The sequence below is a fragment of the Drosophila virilis genome, chromosome 2 (genome assembly GCF_030788295.1).
Source record: "Drosophila virilis strain 15010-1051.87 chromosome 2, Dvir_AGI_RSII-ME, whole genome shotgun sequence".
NCBI lineage: Eukaryota > Metazoa > Arthropoda > Insecta > Diptera > Drosophilidae > Drosophila > Drosophila virilis.
In genome coordinates, this window is record NC_091544.1 from 20867805 (window position 1) to 20892500 (window position 24696).

Sequence of the window (24696 nt, forward strand, 5' to 3'; positions counted from 1 at the left end):
TACGTCTATATAATGGCCAGAGGGGGGTTGGTGTTGTGTATATATATTCCAGATATAAGCAAGGCTGGGCAAGATTTGCTGTTGAATTTTTTGTAAGCAGAACACAGCAAAGGCATAACGGAAAATGCCAACAGAGCGCAATGAAGTACGCTAGGCATAATGGCAATGCCAGCTTCAAATGGACTAATAGTTGGCAGATACGGATACATGCACACACTAACTAGATAGAGATACAAATACCAGAACAAAGAGCTTCAGGGCCAGCCACAAATGAACAGAATGATGCAACCATGTGACTCCGACTGCGACTCTGACTGTGACTGTGACTGTGACTTTGGTTGCGACTATGCCTGCATGTTGACACAGGCTTGGGCGTGGCAATGGCAGCTGCCAAGGCAACTTGTTCATAAACATGGATCGTAAAGTTTGATAGGCAGCCAGCGACAACAACAACGACGACAACAACAGCAACTACAAAGCCAACATCGATGCACTCAGTTAAATCTGCAACTAAAATCCGAGAAGAGAAATGTTGCGCCAATTTAGTACCTCTTTTATGTTTTCATAACTTAGCTGATTTCGAGCTAAAAGTTTATTATGCGCTCAATAGATTCGCTTTTTATATTCTTGATACCAATTGACGAGCTAAATCACAAATAAATAAAAACATTAAAAATCTTCGCTGGACTTAAACCACCTTGTTATCCCGACGCTCAGACAGGAGCGGGGAAACTTCATGGTTTTCGCAAGATCCACTCCTTCGTGTGAAAAATGGGAATCAAGAATTAGCTGGGCGAATTCTAGGCTTATTTTCTAAGATCTGTATAAAAATTCATTGAAGAATTTAATAGTTAATATTATTATTTATTTGAAAGAGAATAGGAAATAAACTAACTGAAATGTGCCGCTTAGCTTTCCACAAATACACTTTATTTAAGGGTGCAAAAAATACTTAAACATATTTTTAAATAATAAAATTAATTAGCTGCAGCTTTGATGTTAAGGGTCATCAAAATTCTTTGCTCGTGCTGCAATCATAATTATATATATATATTTATATTATTTTTTGTTTATTTCGCTTGGTCGTAATTAACTTGTACAGAGGGCCAAACAAATTTTTGAGTGCTCTTAAAGGGCTTCCTATTTGACTGCGCAAAAATCTAGATGGGATGGTCATTTGTATACCCTAAATTTGTGAATAGCTTAAACGTCTTTATTAGTTTTGTGGAAATGTATGTAACACATCTCACATCTAACTTGCGAAAGGGAGAAGAATCCCAGCACAGTCGACGCATATTGTCATCTGTGTGTAATTTTGTGAATACTGCTGGCAGGGTATCTTGAAGTTGAGAACTAATTTTGCTTTTTATTTTGCCATTTGCAGGTCAATAGAGACATTGCGTGCCGAAACGCCTGAGGACTTCTATGCGCTGAAAGAGGCACAAAAACTAAACGACCCCGATGACAGCCAACTCAATGCGATACACCAAACAACAGTTTGTACGACTAGGGATGGAGGAGCAGGCGATGAGCAGCCGCTGCAACTGAAGAAACTCAAGTTCAAACGGGAGATTCATGCTCTGGCGCTCGAGGGCGGCGACGTGGCACGCGGCTACTGTTCCTGCGATGAACAGTGGACGAACTCATCCTCACCCACATCCACGACTACATCGGCGACCATATCGCCCACGCTGACGACCAGAAGTGCCAATGCCAAAGCTGGTGGCGGCCGTGACAGCGGCAACAGCCGCAACAGGAACGGCAACGGAAACGGAAATGGAAACGGTATTGTTAAAATGGCGACATTGAAACAGCGCAGCTCTGCCGCCAACGCTGCCGGCTTACGGTTGAAGCAGCAGCATCATGTGCGCTTTTCCGACGAGAAGAACTTCTCGGATTGAGCCGAAAGAACTCGTTAATTACTAGACTGCACCTAATCTCTGTTTAGTTTTAAGCAACATTTTCATAGGTTAAGAGAAAACGATTCAAAATTAAAATAAAATCTGAAAATCTGAATATATTAAAGCATTGCTAAGCATAAGATTACATACATGTAGTTAAAATTTATAGAACTTAAGCTCTTGTAAATAAAGTCAAAGTGTTAGTCAATGTTAGTGTTTACTAATTAAATCTGTTGTGAACTATAAGCATATGCATAAATATATATACACACATATATATGTATAACAATATAGTGCATCTGTGAGCTATATGTCATTCTTGTCGTTAAGTGTAGCACACAATTTTTTCTACCATTCATCGAGAGTAGTTAATACAAAAATAGAAAATGAAAAAAACGAAAGATTATTTATCTTTTCAAATAAATTTGTCAATAAATTGGCGATTTGGAGAGCACAGTCAAGAGTTTGAAAATATAAAAATCAAATATTAGCGTTGAACCATGTAAATAATACTAGTGAAAAATGAAAGCCCTCTAGACATAAAAGAGAAGCAGAGAATACAATGTGGTATTGTTTACTTCAAGTAAAAAAATGAAAAACCAAAAACAAGAAACCAAAATCCATACAATTAAAGTATTGAACAATGGCTCAACATCAATTGCATTCAAAGCAAACATTAACACAATTATAAAGCAAATCAAATGTTTATTGTTTAATGCAAATGCTTAAATCAATGAATTAAATGACAGCCTGCAACAAAAACTAATTTTATTATTATTCAATGTGTTCGCTTTAAATTTAAATTTTTTTTGTGGGCAATAAATTATCCAATACATACATTTTAATGTTTATATAAATTAAAACCAGCCCCGACAGAATCCAGAAACAATTAATTCAGCAAATAACAAAAAAAAAGGGAATTAAAAGCAAAAAAAAAACGATATACAATATTAAATGCCCTTATAAGCCCTATTAAACACACTTCGAGTGATTTGTTTGTAAATTACCCGTTTACCCAGAAAATAACTTATATACAAACGTAAGAGTAAAAAAAAAGAAACATATTTGCAACGCGCTTTATTTTACTTCAATCTAAACATAATTTAGTTTTTCATGTTTTCCAAATTAATTAAAATAGAATTTTTTAACGGACACAACTTATGCGAAAATAAATTATATATAAAATGTATTTATGGCAAAATTTATAATCGTCTAGTTGCATATATACAAAAATTATAAAACTAGGTCGTAATAATGAAAAATCAACCGATGGAAACAAGGTGCATAAAATAAACATATAAAACAACAATAAACTGAAGTATTAAATGATAAACCTTCATTTTGTTTGCTTTTGAAAAACTTCTCATTTAGACTAAATTTAAAGCGCAATTTTTAATTATTTGCCCTGACTAACTAATTAACTGAGCGACGACACGGAAGAGAACGAACCCGAAATTTTCACTGAAGCTTTTTTTTGGATCGAAAGTCTGCACAAACAAACGGAATACGCAAAACGCTGAGCAAAAGTTGGTTTGACTAACATTTGTTATCATAAGCTTAATAGTCTAATTCCACTACATTACATTTTCAAGCTTCACATTCTGCAAATCGCATTAGCAAGTGTCAGATTCCGGTAAAATATGAATTTCAAAAATATCGCTTCATTAAATAAACAGTTGATAGGTTTGATTCGTTTATAGGCGTGGTAGGCGCTCGATTTGATGGACTCTTTTTGAGATTTGCCAGTCTTTAAATACTTTAAATTTTAATTTAGAAATCGTCGACATATCAGCTGTTTAGGGTAATAATTCTATCAGATATTTCATAACTTCGATATGAAATTCGAAAATTCGCCAAAATACGAATTCCTCGGAGCGAACCACAACATTTTCTGTAAATATTATGTTGCGAATCAGAAATATGTATTCAGTTATGGAAAACAAATTAATAGTGAAATTAGGCTATTAGGTATACGAAAACAACAAAGATGTGGAAAACAATGAATGGTGGAGTTAAGAATAGTAATGCAAACGTGCAAGCGATTGAGTAGAATAACTGGTTCAGGGCAAAATTTATCAGGGGTTTGAGAAGTACTTTCTTTTCTTTATATGACAGCATAACATTTCGCCAGAAAGTGTGTTATATTGTAAAGGGCCAATTATTTCAGTGTTATTTTCTTTAACATATACAAATAATTCGAATTTACTTTGATTCCGCTCAATTCTTCAACTTTAAGCAGTGACTCAGTTCGAAAGACCTCTGAATGAACAATATATGGTGTGCTCACATTTAATTATATATTTTTAAAACTGGCTGATCAAATCGTTTTCCCATTACCTCTGAGAAAATTCCTGATTTAGATTATTTAAAGAACGGGAAAACCCTAACTTCTCAACTCCTTAGTTTACCCAACTTATAAGGTGATATTAAAAAAAAAGGAATATAGACAGGAAGTAATTTAATTTTATACAATTCACGTTTTGTGTTTAAAAAAATAAATAAATGCACTTATTAGTAAGTAATTACAGCTTCCAAAAATCTACGCAAAGTTAACGTCGCTCTTTTGATGCAAGTTTTGATTAAATGTTTTATAGAAACTGAAGCTTGGGTGCAAAAACGATCAACTACTCAATTACAGAGTGAGTATATTGTCAATACAATGTTGCCAGTTTATAAGAAAGCTTAACAGTTTGAACAAGCGAAAAGCTTCTTTTCTGACGATCTTTAATAAAAATTGCTTTACGGCGAGGAAACATTCCACGAATAGTCGATTTCTTGATATTCGACAGGAAGTAATATGAAGCAGTTATAACCCGAATGTTGAACCTGATTTCGGCCACAAACATAAATAGAAGTAGAATAAGTAATATAGTCGGGAGTTTTCGACCAGGCGATACCATGGACCCTTTTCTACCCACAACAAATGCAGACCGCGCTTCAAACGCATTAGCAAAACTTAAAAAAATTGTTTAGATAAAAAAACAAAAATTATAAAATGAAAGCTATTTGATATATATGTAACCTGTTCGAGTAGAGAATTGCTCAAAAAACAGGATTTAGAAATCGAGCTTATCTGAAACACTCTTGAACTGCGCGGGCACCAAGTTCTAAGATCCTTACGTTCACACAATCGGTTGAGCATGGCTAGATCGACTCGGCTATTGATGCTGATCAGGAATATATATACATTATGGGTTCGGAGATGCTCTCTACTGCCAGTTACATACATTTGCACATTTGAAAAGTACATTTAAAATCATGAATCTTAGCTTAGTTTCTACGATGACAGTAAAATACTTATTTTTGTATTCTAGTTGAAAAAACAAGTTCATAAATTATTGCCTTAAATTAGAAATAATAAGATTAAACCTTTCTTTTAATGCCTTGACGTCATTTATTTGCTGTAATATTTTGCCTTGCGATTTCTTCATTGGCACATCGCAGTCGACAAAGAGGAGGAGCCGTGGACAAGCACGACTAACATCCATTAAATGCTAAAAGACCATAAAACGCCGCCCTCTGTTCCGCCTTCAAAGGGCTGATTGTATTTTAAATGTTTTCGCTTATTCCTTTTTTGATGTTAATACCCTGAACGCCCCAAAAATGGGTATAATAGTTTTGTGGAAGTGTATGTTACAGGCAAAAGGGGGCCGAGTCATATTTAGTCATATCTTCCTCTGCATATGTTCTCCTTACGCTTCCATTGTGGACGTCCACAAATGCTCACTCTATGTCCATGAAATCGTTAAAAATCTATTTAAAAATATGTTTTTAAAGCATAACTTGAAGATACAAAACACTCTGCACATCTTGCTTTCAAATTGAAAAGCACTCGCATATCCAAATCCTGAACATATTCAAAGGATCGAACCGAAGTTGATCAAGAATGCAATGTAGGGCAACTCCTAGTTGAACACTGCCGACTAGAGAAATTATACTTGTTTTTTTTTTCAGTTCCTTTGCAATTTTAATGGCTGATTTTTATGGACGCGTCGAGGATGCCTGAGCCCAGCATGAGTCTGGCCTTTGCCTTCAAGCGAATGTTTTTGCACAAAAGGGTGACAAATATAGAGGGGAGCCATTTCAAGGTTGCCAAAGTCATTGAAATTATTATCGAGCTCGGCACTTGAAGACCTATAGCTTTTATAGTCTATAACCACCCCCCCCCCCCCCCCCCCCCCCCCCTCCTTTGTGGCACAACCCGCTGCATCCGTTGGGCCACATTCGAGCGGCTCTTGCAGCATGTTGTTGCTTGGTCAAAACTATTCCAATTAAATTGCCAACAAATAACAAAAATTATATGTATAAAACACTTTAAAATGCCCTCTGGATATTCTGTTGCAACTCGCTGGCGTTGTTCATGCAGCTGTTGTTGTTGTCTTTTCTGTTAAGTCTGCCGATGCAGGCGACACGGCCCACAAAAATAAAAGCACAGCGAACATTTTAATGGAAGCACTCTTTGATACCCATTAACCATGCAGAACAAACGCATTAGTATACAATCAAATTGTCCAATTGTAGAAATAATGCAAACGGACAGGTGCAGAAAATATTTATACAGTCTTTTCCAGAGTCTCGAGAAGTTCTATCCATTCTTTGGAACACCAAACTAAAGTTGTTATTACAGCAAAATCCTTTACTTTGCGTCAAGATAACACACAAACTACATTGATCGAGATAAATCGCTAAATAATTTGAAATGCTCATTAAAAATTCAAATACTTTGACAGCCAACTTTCTCTGCCCAACAAGATTCTACTGTACAAAATGCAACTTGCCCCAGTTTGGCGCTATGCCTTCCATTATAGAAAAGAAAATGTCTTGCAAACCAAGGTTCTCTGACAAAGTACTGAGGTACCTTTGCCCATCCGTAACCGGGCCCTGTCAAGAGATTTTTAGGTTCCCATGACGGGCGTTCCACGACACCAGATATACTGGCACCCCAATATACTGGCAGGAAAGAATTGCAGAAGAAAGCGAATTTAAAAACGAGCAATAAAAACGTCGTAATGCCCTTAAGGCACAGCTGTATTAAGATGCTAAAGCAATGTTTTCATACATTAAAAATAAGTAAAAAATGAAGAGTATCGCCAGGGAGATACATTTACAGCAGCTTAAGCATTATCGACCTCTAATTTAATATTTCATAATACAATTTTAACTGTTTTGCAAATTGCTAAGAAATATAAATAAACATCGAAGGGTTATTATGGTAGAAAAATGCATCGTAAGCCCTATAGAACTCATATTATATATATTTGTATTTGGAATATTATGCAATTGCATTCATCGATAGCTTCTACGCGTTTCCTAAAATCGATAACAATCAAATTGCAGCCTTGCTTATCCTCCAGAATAGAAAGCTAAAGGCACAATTTGAAATGATCAGCATTATTTAATTTTTTTGAAAATTCTTCAAGAACAACGAGGTCACAAAAACCACCGCCATGTGCATAAGCATCATAAGCACAGGATATCAGCTGGTGGCGCACTCTCGACTTTCACATGCTAACTTGTTTTAGTTGCTGTTTTTTGTGTTTCGCAAAGTTTAACTTTCGCAAAAGCCAAAGTTTTATGCACAAATTTCATTACATATTTAAATTGTGTCGATGCAAGAGCGCACACACACACACACGCATGTGCACACATATGCACACACATGGCACATATGCAATTATGCCTGCAGGCATAATTAATTTAAAATTAAATACACTTGGAATATATACACCGCAACTAAAATGAGTTGTCATCAACATTAAAACAAATATAGTTGCAAGCATTTTTATGCCCTGTACCCTATTAAGAATGGATAAAAAGAATATAATGTACTTGTGCAAATGTATGTAATCGGCAGAAGGAAGCGGCTCCATAGCCGAGTCGATCTAGCCAAGTCCGTCTGTCTGTTCGTCCATCTGAGCATACTCATACCAATCATGGTCGGGGTAACTGAGGCTACACACTTAATTTTCCTTCCCTATAAATGGCTCTGCTCAATACAAAGCCATGGCAATCCTCGTATGTAAATTATATGAGTTTTACATCAAGGGGAATTTCATTTTATCACTGATACATTTATGCTTAATTATAATAATCTCTATCGTTCCTTGCAAAGATCAGTGTTAAAAAAAAAAACATCAGTTAATAATAAACATACCCAGGTTAGCCTTATGTTGCTTAACTTGTATAACCAAAAGATATATATACTAGAATTAATTCCCAGTCAGCGCTACAATGCAAATTTCAACCCGTCAATCCTTCCTCCCGTCGGGTTGGTCCACGGTACACCATTAATATATTCGATTTGAGCAGATCTTAACTAAAGTTCGCTTTTAGTTTTCGCTAGCAGATTTACTAACAAAGGTAGAGCTGCTGTTTATATACGTGCATGGCTTAGTAGGATCCATTTTCACATTGGCATTCCACACTATATGTGGGGATATTCTGGCACGGTAAAATTATAGATAATATTTCGAAGCTATTTATGCCAACGGAAATTTTGGCTTTCCGTGGATAGAGAAAGTTCTTTAAGGCCTGAACGTTTAAAAAGTTTATGTCCTTTTTGATCTGATCTTTTTTTGGAAGTGCTGCACTTAACATATATAAAATAATTAGGAAGTTTCTAAATATAACCTTAGCTACTCTCATGAATTTAAGTGCATACATGCTTTGATTATAAGCGTTTCACCCTCTCCTCTCGCCCCTCTATGAGAAATTCGTGAATCCAAGTAAAACTATTAGATTTGCATTGCTGTGCTCTCTCTCTCTCTCAGTTCCTCTTTCATTTAATGCGTTTTATTATTATCCTTTCTATTTTTGCTTGTTTTAAAGTAATATCCCACAAATTTCTCGACCCCAAGTCCAAACTTTTCCTTGGGGCTTGCCTCGTTTGTTTTTCCACATGCGCTTTTCATGCCAAAACTAAATGCGAAAAATGTGTTGGGCCAAGGCGAACACAAGCTGACATTTGCTGGCTTTTTTTTTATACTGAATGGTTTATTGTTGAAAATTTTACATATTACTTTTCATGGAGAATTATCCAAAAACATTATCGTTGCCGTTGTAAACGAGGCACATAAAAACTTGATGACAGGTGTAGCAAATTATGATTATTATTTTAAATACCACCCCCCCCCCCCCCCCACACACACACACACACACACACACACACACACACACACCAAACCATCAATTCACATTTGCGTGCTTTTTATGTTTGCGCTTACCCTTTTTGTATTTTGCCAGCATTAACGAGCTCAACTTTGTTATCTCACGTAAAATTTTCGTTAAATAGAAGTGCGGAAATGTGGAGGGGAACAGAAATTAAAAATAATCTCATAGTTTTTCATTTGATTATTTTGACTTTATTTGCGCAGTGGTTCAAGGTCTATTAAGGTCTAATATTAAGCAATTATTTTCAATTATTAAACTATTATTTTCAATTACATTTAGGATATGTAAACCAAAAGGAGTCGAATTTGTAAGCATTTAAAATAAACATTCGAGTATAATATTTATCATATCCAGGTCTGCTATGGAGAATATATAGATAATAACGATATATCGATCAAAAGAGAAGGAAGAATCGAATTTGAGCTTGCTTTTGGAATTTTGAAAAATTTGAATTTCCTTATATACAATTTTAAGAACTTAAAAAAGTTAAATGCTTATAAAATTCATCAACATATATATGTTACTTAGCGAGTTGTGCCAAAATTCATAAAAAATGCTTTTTAAATTTTCGCCCTATCTTAACAGAAAATATGCTCAAAATTAATTGAATATAGAAAAATTAGTTGGAATCAACAGTTTCCGCCCGTTTTTATTATCTTTTGATGAGAATCTTGAAGCGGTATAAATAAACTTTTAACCTTTGACTCGCATTTTCCAGCAAATAAATTTGAACAAATATATCTAAAAACTAGTTTGAAGCCGATCCAATGGTAAACAAAGGAACTGGATGCAAATGTTTTCTGACCCATTTTTATACTATTTGAATTTATACACTTGCGGATGGAGTTTCGAAAAATACTGAAGCATTTGAATACGTGTACAACTTCTTATATGGGAAAATGAAAAGCTTAAAACTTCACCCAAGGAATCTTCGTCTGCATTTTGCAGCAATGAAGCTTGGATTTCGTAAAAATGGTTAAACACGTCTCAAATGAATTTTCATAATAACTCTATCGAAATGTATTTGAACCGGAAAATTCACCCACCAAATTGCTGACACCTTTTTATGCCAAGGAGGGCTGGATTTTCGGAAAAGCGTGAAACATTCCTCCAATGAATTGAACATGCTTCTAAAACCAATCGGAACTAAGCAATAAAGTTTCAAACCAAAACTTGCTGATGGAATTTTCCAAAGTCCCGCCTCATTGTGCTCCTTCACCACATAAATCAAATAAGACAAACATTTTTCTATACATAGAGGATTTTCCAATCGAAATCTTTCAGATTGTAGATTTCTTGAATAATTGCCGCCTCACAATATTTGGAAAATCGGGTTTCCCCTCTAGGGCCTGTTGTAAAATAAGAGAATTATAGGGTCTACAGTTAAAGAGAGAGAATTGCCTAATCGAATTTGTCAACGTTGATAAATTAAACTTTTTTTACTTTGCAACAATTCCTTGCGAGCAATTTACTCGTTGTGACTCATTAAACTTTACGTCCAAGTTCTAATAGGCACACATTTTTTCCTTCTGCCTTTGCCCCCTAATAAAAGTCAAAAGTTGACAATAACAACAACAAAAACAACAACAACAACAACAACAAGCAGTAATAGATGCGACAGCAGCAACAGGGACAACAACACAACGAAGGTGTAAAGTTGTTTATTCTCACACGGCTCACATGACGTATGCGTAATTTATGCCGTAGCTGTTTGCACCAGGTCGAAATAAATGCGCAGACAGCAGCTGCGTGGCTCGCATAAGCGGTTTAATATTTCTAAACTTTGGCGCAAATGTGATGAATACCTTTGCATTTCCATTTTGTGAGTGCCGATATTTTTATTATGTGTAGCATGTGTGCGGTTATTTGGGAATTGCGAGATTGAATAGAGAGCCCGAATCGCTCAGCCAGAAGATCAAAATGTTATGAATACGCTGCGCATCATCAGATTAGCCCCTCCCCCCTTACACTCGTTTCTTTTTGCAAATACCTTTTTCCTATTGCATGGAACTTCCTCAATTTTTTGTTTTTCCAATCACAGCTCAATATATTTTTTGCTACCTTATTTTATTTTCGGCGAAAAATCTTGCACTTACTGTGCGTCATCAGGTTAGCGCCCCCAAATGCAAATCTGATGACGCGCAGTGTATAAGCACACTAACTTGCCTGTGTTAAGCTTTTTCGAGCATTCCCTTGCCTCAGTAGGGTGACTCTAGTTGGGAGGTAACGGCTAGGGGATACACTGAACCGTCTTCTTCCAACACAAAATGCTTAAGCATTCATGTAATTTTATTGATAAAAACGGAGTAAATTAGCAGCACACAAAACAATACAATCGCAATTGCAATGATGTTAATAGATTGAATGTATGCAGAAATGCTTGCTACCAGCCAAAGCACTTTTATACCCTGAACTCATTAAAAATGGGTATGTAGGTGCTCCTAGTGCCTGCGCAGATCGAGTTTGTTTCCGATAATCGATAAGTTTTTCCGTTTCCAAGCGATATCGATATCGATATCCTGTTTTTTGGGCAATTTTGGTAAATAATAAGAGCTAGTGTCACCAAACTTGACATATAGCTTCTAAAATAGAATATTTATCTGCATTTGATGTTGGAAGAAGAGGGTTCAGAGTATGGCCTAGTCGGGAGCTCCCGACTAGAACCTCTTACATTTTCTTCAATGATTTCTGTGTTTTTTAAACGATCTTCATGAAATTTTGTACATCGATAGAATATTTGTATATTCTCAAAATGACAATCGAATTTTAATTGTGCCTCAAATTGGTGGGCATCACAAATTGGAGTTTGTCCTTGATCTAGAGCTATGTGATGGTAGCGGGAAGGTTGCGATATATGTATATAAAATGAAAGATGCTAGATATATGTATACTATTCTGGAAGCTACATGTCAAGTTTTGTGACTCCAGCTCATAAAACTAGGAGATTTACCGATTACTTACTTCTCAGTCGGCTATGAATTATGTACTGCCTGCAAATGAAAGACTGGCCTATGCAAAGTATCGAGGCGATAGCTTTAAAACTGAGAGACTACTTCGCATAGAAACATACAGAAGGACAGACGGACATGGCTATATCAACTCGGCTGTGGATGGTGATCTACAATATATACACTTTTCGGAGATATACCCTTCTATGCGTTCCACATTTTATGAGAAAAATATAATAATACCCTCTACAAGGGTATGATGATTCTAAGCCCCGTCTTAATGTGCACCTTCTTCACTAAAGGTAACTACAGTGCGTTGATCACCAGCCGTCAGTGTTGACAGAGAAAATTAACTGCAAACATAACTGGGAATTTTCTTAAATTAACAATATTTTATTTACCAAAAGCTCTTAAAGCTTGTAAAACCTAAAAGAGCATAAGACACAAATAATGAGTACATATTCTTGCCTGTATATCATATATATTGCTATACTTTTTTTTTAAGGCCTAAGTAATTATCTTCATTGACAATATTGAAAACATAATTTAAACTTGTTGTCCGTTGAAAGTTTGATAACCTCAAGCTTTCGCCCAACGGTCACACTTTTTCGTCGTGGTCCCGGCAAGGCAAGTGAGCTTATTGTTATAATCCCTATATTACTAATAAATGGAAAAATAGTTTATATGCGAAATCGTGTGTTTAATTATAATTCTATATGTAATTTTTTTCCAAGGAGCAGTAAAAATAGGCTTAATATTATTATTTAGAATAAACCGCCGTTTTTGTTTGCACTGACAGCGTTGCCATATGTGCTAAGACATATTTCAGACAGAGTTTAAAGAAGGAAATTTGTAAAATTGGACTTGGCATAATTTTAAAAATAATATATTATTTAAATATTTGAAATTTAAAAGTTTTTAATATTTTACGTGAAGCAGCACTTATATTAATACTTGAAAATATTTTCAGGGCTACCTTAAAAAATACGCGCTTAGTATATTTCGACGCGTTTTTGGTATTTTCAGTTCCGTCTGAGGATTTCACAAGATGTTGGCTTAGAGTTGCCACTGCGAGTTAGTTTGCTAGAGACATCCGTGGTGTGAACATACTTTTGTATGTGAAGTTAGCAACAATTTGAATATGTGCTAACACTTGGCAACTCAAAATACATATGTATATACATAAATAACAACATATGCAGTTGCAGTGCATATAAGCAACAAATTCAACGTGCGAGTCGACAAAAATAAAACAAAAATCGAAAAATCGACGAATCAAATAAAAAATGTAGCAACAAGAAATGTAATTTGCATTGGTGCCTGTATGAGTATGTGTGAAAGAACGCTTTTAGTGAGCAATAAGCGCCAACTACGAGTAATCTAATGCAGTGGGTAACTTCTGAATATTGAATTAATAAGGAATTTAAATAATAACAACAACAGTAGGAAAATCGAATTGAGCAGCAAAAACGAAATGCGCGTGTAAGAGAGTGAGAGAGCAAAGAAATTTAGGCAAACGTCAAAAACACACACACACACTACAAAACACCTCACACACACGTGCCGCTGCCAACGTCGACGCGCCGTCTGTTGTGTGACCAGAGCTGAGACTCTCATTCGCTCTGTGAGCGTTGTTGCGGGGGCGGTGACGCTGCTCGGCAATCAGCAAACGAAAAGTAAAAAGGAAATGTGTGTGCAGGCGATTAACATTTAATTTTTATACAAATTGCATGTTAAATGCTTGTGCCTCGTTTTGGGAGCATTTCGTTGGACGCTGCTGAGTTGGCAACACTGTTAAAGAGCGCAAACACACACGCACACAGCCAAGCTGCATGCCGTCGTCGTCGTCGTCGTGCCTCGCTCGCTCGCTTGCTCGCTCTCTCTATCGCCGCTCGTTTTAATTTTCCTCAATGAATGAAAATTTTTCACGGTAAAGTGGCCGTCGCTGTGCCAGTCGCAGTCGCAGTCGTTTTGTTTTGCCGTTTACGCGAGCAGCGCGGCAGAGTCGAACGAGTAAAATAAAATACAAATATTATAAAATACAAACAAACACACACTCATCGATTTTACACACTGTGCATTGTGTTCGTATTATACTTGCAGCAGCAACCGAAGCAGAATTTAATAATTTATAATGTGTTAGTGTTGCGAGTTGTGAAATAAAATTTCTATGCCATTTTGCATAACAAAAACCACAACGCAACCAGCCCCTGGCAAAATAAAATAACACGAGTGACAAAAAAAAAAAAAAAAAGAAAAGAATCACACACAAACACACATACAGACTTACCAAAGTATACGCAGTCAGCAGAAGCAGCAGCAAACGGACGCCTACGTCAATAAGCAAAACGGTAAGCGCAAATTCTCACACACAATTCTCTCGCTCGGGCTAGTTTGCTCTCTTTGCCCTTGTCGTGGCTGGTGTTGTATATATTGCCAATTGGAAAATTTCATAACTTTGTTTTTCAACACGCGAAAATATTCTTACACACAAACACAACACACGAGCACTTGCTCTTACGTTAAGCAGCGGCAACGACTGCGGCTTTGGCGCTCGCTTCATTCATTTCTGCGTTGCGACACACATACAGACAGGAATAAGCAGGCGTAAATTGTGAAACTCTCGCACTCTCTCGCGCTCGCCTGTTCACTCATGCTGGCTAAAATAGAGTGACCATAGTGCATCTGCTTTGTGTTGTAGCTGGTCAGGCCAGAGAGAAATCGTTTGCTATTCTAACATGTCTATTGTTGTTGCTACTCACTACTATATTGACATACAAATTATACCAACAATACTAATTTTTGTTCTCTTGTTGTTGTGTCTCCCATTATTATTTTTTCGCTTTACAATTTTCGCATAATATTGAGCGCAAAACAAAAGTCACAGAAGCTTTTCAGCTTGACAATAAAATTAAATACAATTCTTAAAAATTAAGTTGAACAATGTACAGATTATTTACATCGAAATCTACATACGTACATATGTATGTTCAACGGAATGCTTTGAATTATTGATTCTACATTTTTAATTATACAAACATATGTAAATAGATATATCTAAATTTTTCATTGAGCTGACAATTACACAACAATGCACACAAATGCAATTAGAGGCCAATGCAAATGAATTTCCTGCCAATGTGCGATCAACATTGTCCACCAGCCTACGCACCACGGTGCAACTCACTCGCTCGCTCTCTACAAGTGCTGGCTCACTCATTTCACGAACACGTGTGCAAGTGTATGCAAGTGCCTGTATAATTAGCACTCACTCGCTGCAGCAACTGTGTATCGCCCTCTCTTCTTCTCTCTCTCTCTCTCTCCCTCTCCCGTTTCTAATTTACTTTTGATTGTGCGTGAGTGATAATTACCAGCAAATTACTGAACGCACTTAGCAACAACAACAATGACACTGAGTTGTAATCGATGAACGGTGCATATATGCGCCAGTAACGGCATATACGACAAGACCGCAACTCGTGCTTAATTGACATTTATTATTTGAGTTTTTATTCTCACTCGGGAACTAATTATTTTTATTGACTCTTCTGTGTATGTACATATCTATGTGATTGTATCTATGTGTGTGTGTGTGTGTGTGTGTGTGTGTGTGGGCGATGCTTTTGTTTGGCAATTCAAAAATGAAAAAAAGTAAAATACTACATGAAAAAATAAATAAAAACAATAGCCACAATTTGCCAGTTGCGCCTGCTGCCGTCGCCTCCGCTGCTGCTGCATGGAAATTGTTTGTAATTAGAGAACATTCGGAGTGGTCGAGTTTCTAGGAATTTTAATGAAGCCCGCAAAAACTGTTTGTTTCACATAAACACAATTGGCACACACACACACACTTGCACACACACTCGCACACACCGATAACATTTAAAACAATTGCCAGACCCGACAGCGACACTCGGCGCAATCGCCGATGTCGTCTTTGCACAATAAATAACCAAGAACGTTACAGTCGAAAGGTAAAGACTGCCAGATACCCTGTTCTTGCTAACACTGAAAGATATTTGTGGTCGGAAATCTTCTTTAATTTAAGAGTCCATTCCTTACGAATGTCGTAAGGATTTCTTAAACTTTTTGGTATAAAGGTCCAGCAACTTTTCTAACAAGCAAAATTATAATCGAGTTTCTCAGAAATATCACAAAATTAATATTATTTTTGTATTGTATTTCAAAATATCTTACAGTAAAAAAAGAAGTAATGAATAAAATAGTCAGTGCACAAATATACACGCTTTTTAGAAAAGTGTAAAATAAATAAATAATTTACTTTGAAACACATTTACGATCTTTGCTTATATTTATTTAGACTTGATGAGGTTTGGTATTGCAACGGCTGGAAATTGTTGATTAACAAATTGGTTTTATTTATGCTATTTTTTCTTTTACAAATTGATTTGGTGGCAGAAATAAGTTTTATTATACGGCGCACGTTTTTCTAGTTTTTTGTTTTTGTTGTTGTTGTTGTTGTTGTTTTTATTCTGTTTGTGGTAGTTGGGCCAATTATGGCAGGACAAGTGCGTTTCTTATGGCTAGGGGCAAGTTTCTCAACTACACTGAGAAAAAAATAAGTAAATCTTATATTGGACAAAGTAAAAACAAGTATGTTTTTAATGTGATTTAATCAAGGAGAGCTGCGGATATATTTCCAAATAAAAAGCTTTAAGTAAAACATAAAAAAATAAATAAAATAGCTTTCCCATAATTTAAGATAATTTCCGCATTTTTTATCTCAATGTAAACAAATGTATGTTAGTAAGATTTCAATCTTTAATCTGGCCTAAACCTTGAAGCTGTCTTCTTAGACTTACAAATATATTCAAACATTTTTTCATATATTTGTTTCAAAATATTTCTCACATAATCCTCGGCAATAGATTATTGTTTGCATTACGAGATCATTAGAGCCAACGCATACGCAAACACACGTATTTATGCTTAACATCAATATCAATCCATCACAAATAAAAAACTTAAAATTGACCAAACCCAAAGCCAAACAAGACAAAGCTCAGACAGACGAATGAAAAAAACGAGTCGCTGCAAAGATCCGAAATAAAAATACAAAATAAAAAAATAAAAATAACATTTGTAATGGTCTTATGTATATGAGCTTCATTGTAGCGACTATACGAAAACTCCATGTTCGTGTCCAAATGCTCATGGCATCATGGGGCCAACAGCAGCAGCAACAACATCATCATCATCATCATCATCATCATCATCAATGCTGGAGATTGATGCGAAGAAGAAGCAAGAGAACCGACGCCAAAGGCAGACAGTAGTAAATCAACTAAATGATGCATTCTTAAGCAGCTATCGGAAAGTTCGGGTTTTACTTGATATATGATCAAGTTTGCAACATGCCTAATTTAAATATTAATTTTTAATTATAATAATCGCACAATTATTAGCATTTAAAGATGCTCAAATCCCGCTAAAAATCCATCAAATGGAGGCCCTACTTCGTCAATTTTTGGCATTCATATGTTACCGACAGCTGACACTTGCTAGTGGAATCGCAGAATGTGAAGTTTGTAAATGTAACATATTTTAAACATAGCTGAATCAGGCTAAAAGTCAAAATAATCCTATTGATATTTTATGAAAAACGTACGTCGTACTTTAAATAAAGGTTAACTGAATATGTATCGTTAATAATTGTTGCACATTCAATATATGTTATATAATACTTTCTCGGTTAACTGAACTCACATATTCAAGCCATATGCCAAAATAACAAGGCTGCGAAAATTATTTATTACGGGCCATCATTTTACAATAATCGTTTGGTTTTTTATGTTGCTGCAAAAAAGCAAAACTTTCGTTTCAACACTTTAATTGGAATAGGATACTTAAAACGTCGGTGTCAACTTCTTTCGGCTGCCTTGTGGAATTCTTCCAGTTGAATATCATTTGTAATGCCTGTGCTAAGGGCACCAAAAGAATTCTAGCCATTGGCGATGGGCTGGCAGATCTCATCAGCAATCAGCGCAAGATCCAAGCACTCTTGAGCATTAGCTGCATTAAAAAGCGGATGGAACCACCACCACCAACAACAACAACAGCAACAACAATAACAACAAAATTACAGCAAAAGCGGCAGCAGTCGAAAAAAAAAATAAGAGTCGATAAGCAGCGACGCGTCGCGTATACGCAGCGTAGTGAACGCTTGCCTGTGGCCATTGGTATGCATGTATGTGTGCGTGTGCGTGTGTGTTTGTGTTCCATTGTGTTTGTTGTTGTTGCTGTTGCTGTTCTACTACATACTATAGTATAGTATGTACTATGTACGTTTAACACCAGTAGCTGTCTGACAGCTTGGCTGCCGACAGAGTCGCGTCGTCGTTGTTGTTGTTGTTGATTTTTTTTTATATTTATTTTATGCTGGCTTTTTGTTCGATTTTTTTTTCTTTTCGTTTTTGTGTTTTTTTCTTTTTTGAAGTTCAAGAATATGAAAAGCAAAACGCGTAAAATGAACTAAACGAAAAAAAAAGGTAGCTGATTATATGATGTTGCCAACGCATGCTCTCTGTGTACTTTAGCGTTTATATATACATACACACATATGTGTCTGTATGCATGTATGTGTGGAGAGACGCTGGCGGCGATTACACACACACACACACACACACACACACATGCCTCGTAAACACGCTGCCGCTGCCTCTCGCACTCCTTTTGCTTGGTGCTTTTCTTCTCTTGCTGTTGCTGCGTTGTCTCATCTTCTTGTTGGCTTTTGGTCATTTTGTTTAGATTTGTTGCACACACACACACACACACAAACACACAATTGTTTGTATTAGTTTGAACCGGTTCCACATTGCGTTAGTTGCTGTTTTCTGTAGCTCCTGTCATTCTTGTGGTTGTGTTTGTAGTACGTGTAACTTGTCGATACGTTTATTTTTGTTGTTGTTGTTGTTGTTGCTGCTCATTCGTTCGTTTGCTCCGACTCGCCGCCACATTCTACAAATACAAGCAGTTGTATTACAACCAACTTCTTCGACCACATCTCGACCATTGGAGCCTGTAAATAATCTGTTTCTTTTTCTTCACGTGTGTGTATTTGTGTATGTGTGTGTGTTTCTTGATGTTGTTTTTTTTTTTTTACAGTTTCAGGCTTAACAAAATACTGGAATAACCCATGTGTGTATTTATTAGTTGCTAATAGTTACAATAAAGTCGTTCAACTGAATATTTAAAATAAGTTGTCAAGATTTAGTTAGTATAATGTGCAATAAAATAAACTAAAAATAAATACAACAATCACAAATATTCCATAATGTATTAGTCACACAAAATGTTATATCAAATGAGGACAACAGTATTAAAACTTTTAAAAAATGAACAATATTGGAAATTGAAAATATAATGACTGAAATATAAATAATTATTCTGGCTTTATTGTCTTCTTGTTGGTAAATATTTCAATATATTATGACAATAATTTCATCAGTAATATTACAAAACTTCGAGCAATAACTCATTTGATTTGATCTCAACATTCTTTCAGCACAAATATCAAGCTTTTAATTTGTTGCCTATAATAATGAATCAACATTCTTTTGAACCACCATAGTTTTTCTGCCTGATTCAAATATTATTCATGATTCAGTTAACCGCACTGTGAATGCTTAGTTGAGTTTATTCCATTCATTGCCCCCGTCTTATGTCTCACTAATTTAACGATTTAGTTTCTTAATCAATTGAGTGTAATTCCTTGAATTGATTTTTAATATATTTTATGCCACATTTAATTACACAATAAATTTATATTTATATGCGAAAAGGGAAACTCCGGCACAGAATTTGCAATAGAAGTGTTTAAATTAGAATAAATCTTAAAGCTCGCAAGAAAATTCAAATTCAGGGTAACACCCGGAACAGGTCCAAAAACGATGCTACAAATTCGATGGAATACATTTTTGAATATGAGGTATTATTGTTTACATTGTTTTGGCAATTCATATGTATATGCGATGGGCAATCATTAAAATTTAAAGTGCAGTTGACATAGTCGAACCCCAATTGAATGCAACTTTTGTGTTTCTGTTCTTCTTTTTTTGTATTTCAATCGCACAATTTATGGCTACTCCTCAGTCTTCGTCATGCCGAGTGACCCTAATCCGCACCTGTATATCGTTTGGTCTCTTCGAAGAGAACAACTGCCCGACATGCATTTCGTAGTCTCCAACAATCTCCAATACGCTGCTGTCGGCGTTTTTCGGATCATTAATTACGTCTGCCTCTGTCGCCCATTCTCTGTTTCTAACTACCCCTCATTGCCCCTCACAGCAGCCAACAACAAACAGAACCGGAATTTTCAAGAAGGAAACAACAAGTTGGCACTCACCAACTGAGAGGACAGGCCTGTTGCCTGTTACGCCCGCTCCGCTCCGCTATGTCGTTCTCATACAATCGCTCCGTGCCCATACGATATTTTCTCGAACTTTTCTAATGCGATCGGCTCGACGTTCTTATTAGAATTTCATTGTGCTTGCATGTGTGTCTGTGTCTGCACAAAGGCTGCTCTTTGTCTGCTGCTGCGCGCGCGAACTGGAACTCGAGGTGAAGACCCGAACTCAAACTCGAGCTTGCCATTGTTCGTAGTTACCAGTTTCATCAGCGTCTGGGATTTTCATAAACTGTAGCCAAAATAAGAAATATTAAAAAAAAAAACATATGTAATATGACATATCTAACGAGCCGGTTCGATTCAAAAATATAAATCCGCATCAAACCAGAAATTTAAATAATTATTCATTTACCGAACTTGTAAACAAATTCGTTGAATAAAGAATAGCCAAGTCTGAAAAAAAAAAACAGAATTTCTTCTAATATGCTTACGTTTTTGCATGGGAAACAGGGTAGCTCATGGTCGTGCACTCTTATCTAGCGCATTTTACTTGTTTGTATCTACAAAAGTTTAAGCCTCTTCCAATGCTGCTGCTGCTGCTGCTGCTGGTGCTGCCTTTGTGGCATATATCGCACGCATACATATTTGAGGCATGCGTTATGCCTATTTTTACTCTCCTTTTATTGGCTGCTGACCTGCCTCCTCCTCGTCCGTCGCCCTCTTTGCCCTGCTCACCGATGAGTAAGCGCGCGCCCTCATTAGCATTGGAACATTATTCACAACACTCAAAAGCCCCTACAATTTTTTTTTTCTTGTTTTTTTCTTTTTCGAGGCGATAAGCCGGTGGAGACTTACTTCAAGAGAGAGAAATATCACGCGGCAGTGGGTTGCTTCTTCGAGCTTCAATTCGAGTTTTCGGCACATTTCCTAGAATATCCGAATAAAGAAGGAATAAAGCAAAACTTGTTCCAAATGCCGGCTCCAAAATAAATTTCAATGTTTGCCAGCACAATGTCATAAATTATGGAATTTTGTGCTCTTAATAAAAAAAAAAAAAAAAAGAGAGAACATAAAAGAAAACCAGTCTTTGGCTAATATTCTGTAATAAAAATCCACAAACATACAGGAAACCAATCTGATCAGTAGCACGTTCTTAATAAAGCCAATAATGTTGCCTTTTAAATTGTGAATCGATTGTTTTGTGATTTTCTGGCTATGTACTGGATTCTTAAAAGTGTTTGCGAATTTAAAATTGTTGCCTGACAACTGCAACAGGTAATACCTTTTTGTATCAGAAATAAACTTGATAGGTTTATATGCACTTCTAAACAAGATCTGTTTGGCTTTGCCTTTTAAGATAGATCTTTAAATTGAAAACTGTCAACGGACGTTGAAGACAAAACCCAGGCAATAGCTTTTCAACCATCTTAAAGATACTTAGCTAAATAACAATGTAGTATTTTCCATATCTGCTTGCTTAATAGTTAATAGCTTAATAGTTAACAGGTCTAACCAGTAGGAACTGAATAGATTTTAGAAGGGCTATCAAAGGAACATTTGAAGCCAAACTGAGTAATCAGCGAATTTCAATTAATACACAAACATAACTCAGTCAGATATAAACATATGTTATTTTTCCTTCTGCCAGGCTGTGTTTGTTTTTATTTTTGTCTTTCGTATCTATTTTGCTATGTTACTTAGCACATATGAACATAACAACATAACGAGCTAATACCCTTTTAATTCTATATTTATATATTATATATATATATATTGTGTTAAATGAAAAACAAGAAACAATATAGTGGCGTCGTTTATAATGAACCAAAATGATTAGTTAGTAGATTAAACTGTTGAAAATAACATCGGCATTTTATATATACTCCGATTTCCGAGCTATTCGTGAATACCACCCGAATCACTTGAGTATTACGGTATTACAATCTTATTGTGCTGTGTAATGATTAAATTGAAAGCTACATTTTATACACTATTCACCATGGAAAGGTATAGAGAGTATAAAAAGTATAAACCATTTTTGCACCTAAGCCCGAAATGGATTGCAAATTTGTTGACTATATTCGTGAATCTCAACCGATTTCAGAAAGCTTTAGCCCAACGAAGAGCCAACGAATCAGCCTTGTACACATGAAATAATTATAATAATAAATCAATTTTAAACATTACTTATACTTTAAACATTTAGGACCGGATTTCTGCAAAATTTTAGGTTTGAATACCTTGGCATAATTTAATCAGCAACAAATTCTGTCGTAGTTTAGTTCTAAGTATATAAATTGCCCAAATATAAAAGCTACTTTTCTGAAGATGTATTAATTATATATTTATTTATTATTGCTGCCCCTAAATCGATGTCAAATTAATTTATCTGTGACTCAAATATGGTTTATACTCAAATTTAGCTATTCTCGTTTTACTATGAGTATTGAACACGTTCCTATCGGAAATTCGTTTAAAAACTGGCTCAAGACGGTCAAAAAGCTTGTTTGTTATAACATAAATCCTTTTTGGAACATCAAAGTAAAGATTTATAAAACAAACTGAAGCTACGGATGTTATACCTTTTAAAATGCTTTAAAGATTACTAGATCTGTTTGTTAGATTACAAAGATTCCGTCCTTGGAAAAGGCTGACAAAACTGTTTACGAGGTAAACGCGGCGCAAACATTCAAATATATATACCTTATACTATATGAATATATATGAGTATAAAACCGAAAAGAAGAGGTGGAGAAAAGCGGGCGAAAAATATAACAAAATAATCAAGAAATATATTGAAGCAAAAGTAGCAACAAAAACAACAACAGAAATCGACTGAAACACGCTGATAAGTCGTATGTAATTCAAATTTGTATTTAATAATGATAAGCCGGCACACAAATACTTCAGAAGGGTATATAAGGTATGTATATAGGGATAGGGTCTATACACAACACACACATATCCACATGTATATGTATTGGGACGCGTGTTAAGCTTGTGTACAGCGAATTGTATTGATTTCAATTTCACACACACGGAAAATCAAGTTAATACTGTCACACTGTCTTTTGTGCACTCTGTCAGTCACTCAGTTAGTCAGTCCGTCTATTAGATCGGTTGTGCTATCAGTTTGTCTGTCTTGAGATACTTTTATATACATATGTGTGTCTTTTGTCTTTTAGTTAAATAGGCAAGCTAAACGCAATTGCAAATATACATATATATATACACGTATGTATATGCAAATTCGAAGATACAAAATTATATCTGTTTCGACCAGTTCTCATACGATTACTTTTGGCATTTGTATAGCCTGAACCCGTTATAAATGTCCCAAAAAGGGCATAAGGAAACAACTCCGATCAGGATTTGGACGCATCGATTTGAAATTGTAAAATATGTACTCTCTTATACCATTCGCATTATACAATTCGAATATCGTTTAGTATATATAGATCATTAATTTTCCCTATGGAAATGGCGAAATGGAAAAAACGCAGCTATTAATTTGGGCTTTGGTATACACACTAATTTGTTGGCCACATTCATGCCCTGGAGGTTTCATAAAGATCAAAAGATCTATAGGTATTGTGTTGTATGTATGTCTGTATGTGTGTAAGCATAAAAGACAGCTAAAATGTTTGCAACAGCCGCTTAAAGCTGGATTCAGGTTATCTTCAAATCCGACACTCCCGACTAAAGTACTCTTGTTATTGCTCTGCTAGTGCCAAGTGTGTGTCAGTATGTCTGTCTGATTTGTTATACGATAAATATAATTCCAGAGGCACATGGCAACTGCATATGGCATATGTCGAATGCTTCTTTAACTGTACGAATATGTATCTTTGTATCTGTGTGGAGAAGTGCAAACAAATCTATGTGGCTATGTGGCAATGTGCACACACATGCGATGAATTCATTCTTAATAAAGAGCACATCATTCACTCAAACGCACACACACACACACACACACACACACACACACACACATCGAAAAGCTTGAGTATAAGTTTTATCTGCCTTGGAGCGCAATGAATGAAAGGCGCTTGGGTCATAAAATGTATTGTATCAGTAGTTTTTCAACTTTGAGCACAAACAGCGAATTGCATGCATTTCGTCGTGTTCGCTCGCATATTGAACAATTTCGAATAACCACCGTTTTGTGTATTTATATAACATATAATTAGTTATTAAATAATTGCGCCACAAGCTCACAATAATAAATTTCGCTCGTTGAACGTTTTCTAAAAGAGTTCGTGCAGTTCATGTGTTTATATTTTTAACTTAACAAAAATAAACAGTTCGG

At 35.8% G+C, this 24696-nt stretch overlaps 3 protein-coding genes across 12 annotated transcripts in view; all 3 read left to right on the forward strand.

Moving 5' to 3' along the window:
• Nlg4 (Neuroligin 4) overlaps positions 1-1525 on the forward strand; it is a 46619-nt gene extending 45094 nt beyond the window's left edge. For all 5 annotated transcript variants that reach the window (XM_002053217.4, XM_032435036.2, XM_070206980.1 and 2 more), the window contains one exon: positions 1385-1525. The gene's annotated coding sequence lies outside the window, so the exon portion shown is untranslated. The remainder of the gene's footprint in view (positions 1-1384) is intronic.
• LOC138910985 (uncharacterized) lies at positions 280-3237 on the forward strand. Its single transcript, XM_070207575.1, has 2 exons — positions 280-356; positions 1385-3237. Exons 1-2 carry the CDS (start codon positions 280-282, stop codon positions 1899-1901), a joined length of 594 nt encoding a protein of 197 aa, XP_070063676.1. The 3' UTR covers positions 1902-3237.
• A 9857-nt stretch (positions 3238-13094) lies between these two features.
• Positions 13095-24696, forward strand: part of cic (Putative transcription factor capicua) — a 55092-nt gene continuing 43490 nt past the window's right edge. For 4 of the 6 annotated variants that reach the window (XM_032437692.2, XM_032437705.2, XM_032437707.2 and 1 more), the window contains exon 1: positions 13095-14370. The gene's annotated coding sequence lies outside the window, so the exon portion shown is untranslated. The remainder of the gene's footprint in view (positions 14371-24696) is intronic. The other 2 variants (XM_032437696.2, XM_070207633.1) reach the window with 2 other exon arrangements.

Bases quoted from the DNA above. Each gene is read 5' to 3' on its own strand.
- LOC138910985 (XM_070207575.1), top strand. From the start codon at position 280: ATGATGCAACCATGTGACTCCGACTGCGACTCTGACTGTGACTGTGAC. The intron at 357-1,384 runs GTTGACACAGGC...TGCCATTTGCAG, and splicing joins GGTTGCGACTATGCCTGCAT to GTCAATAGAGACATTGCGTG.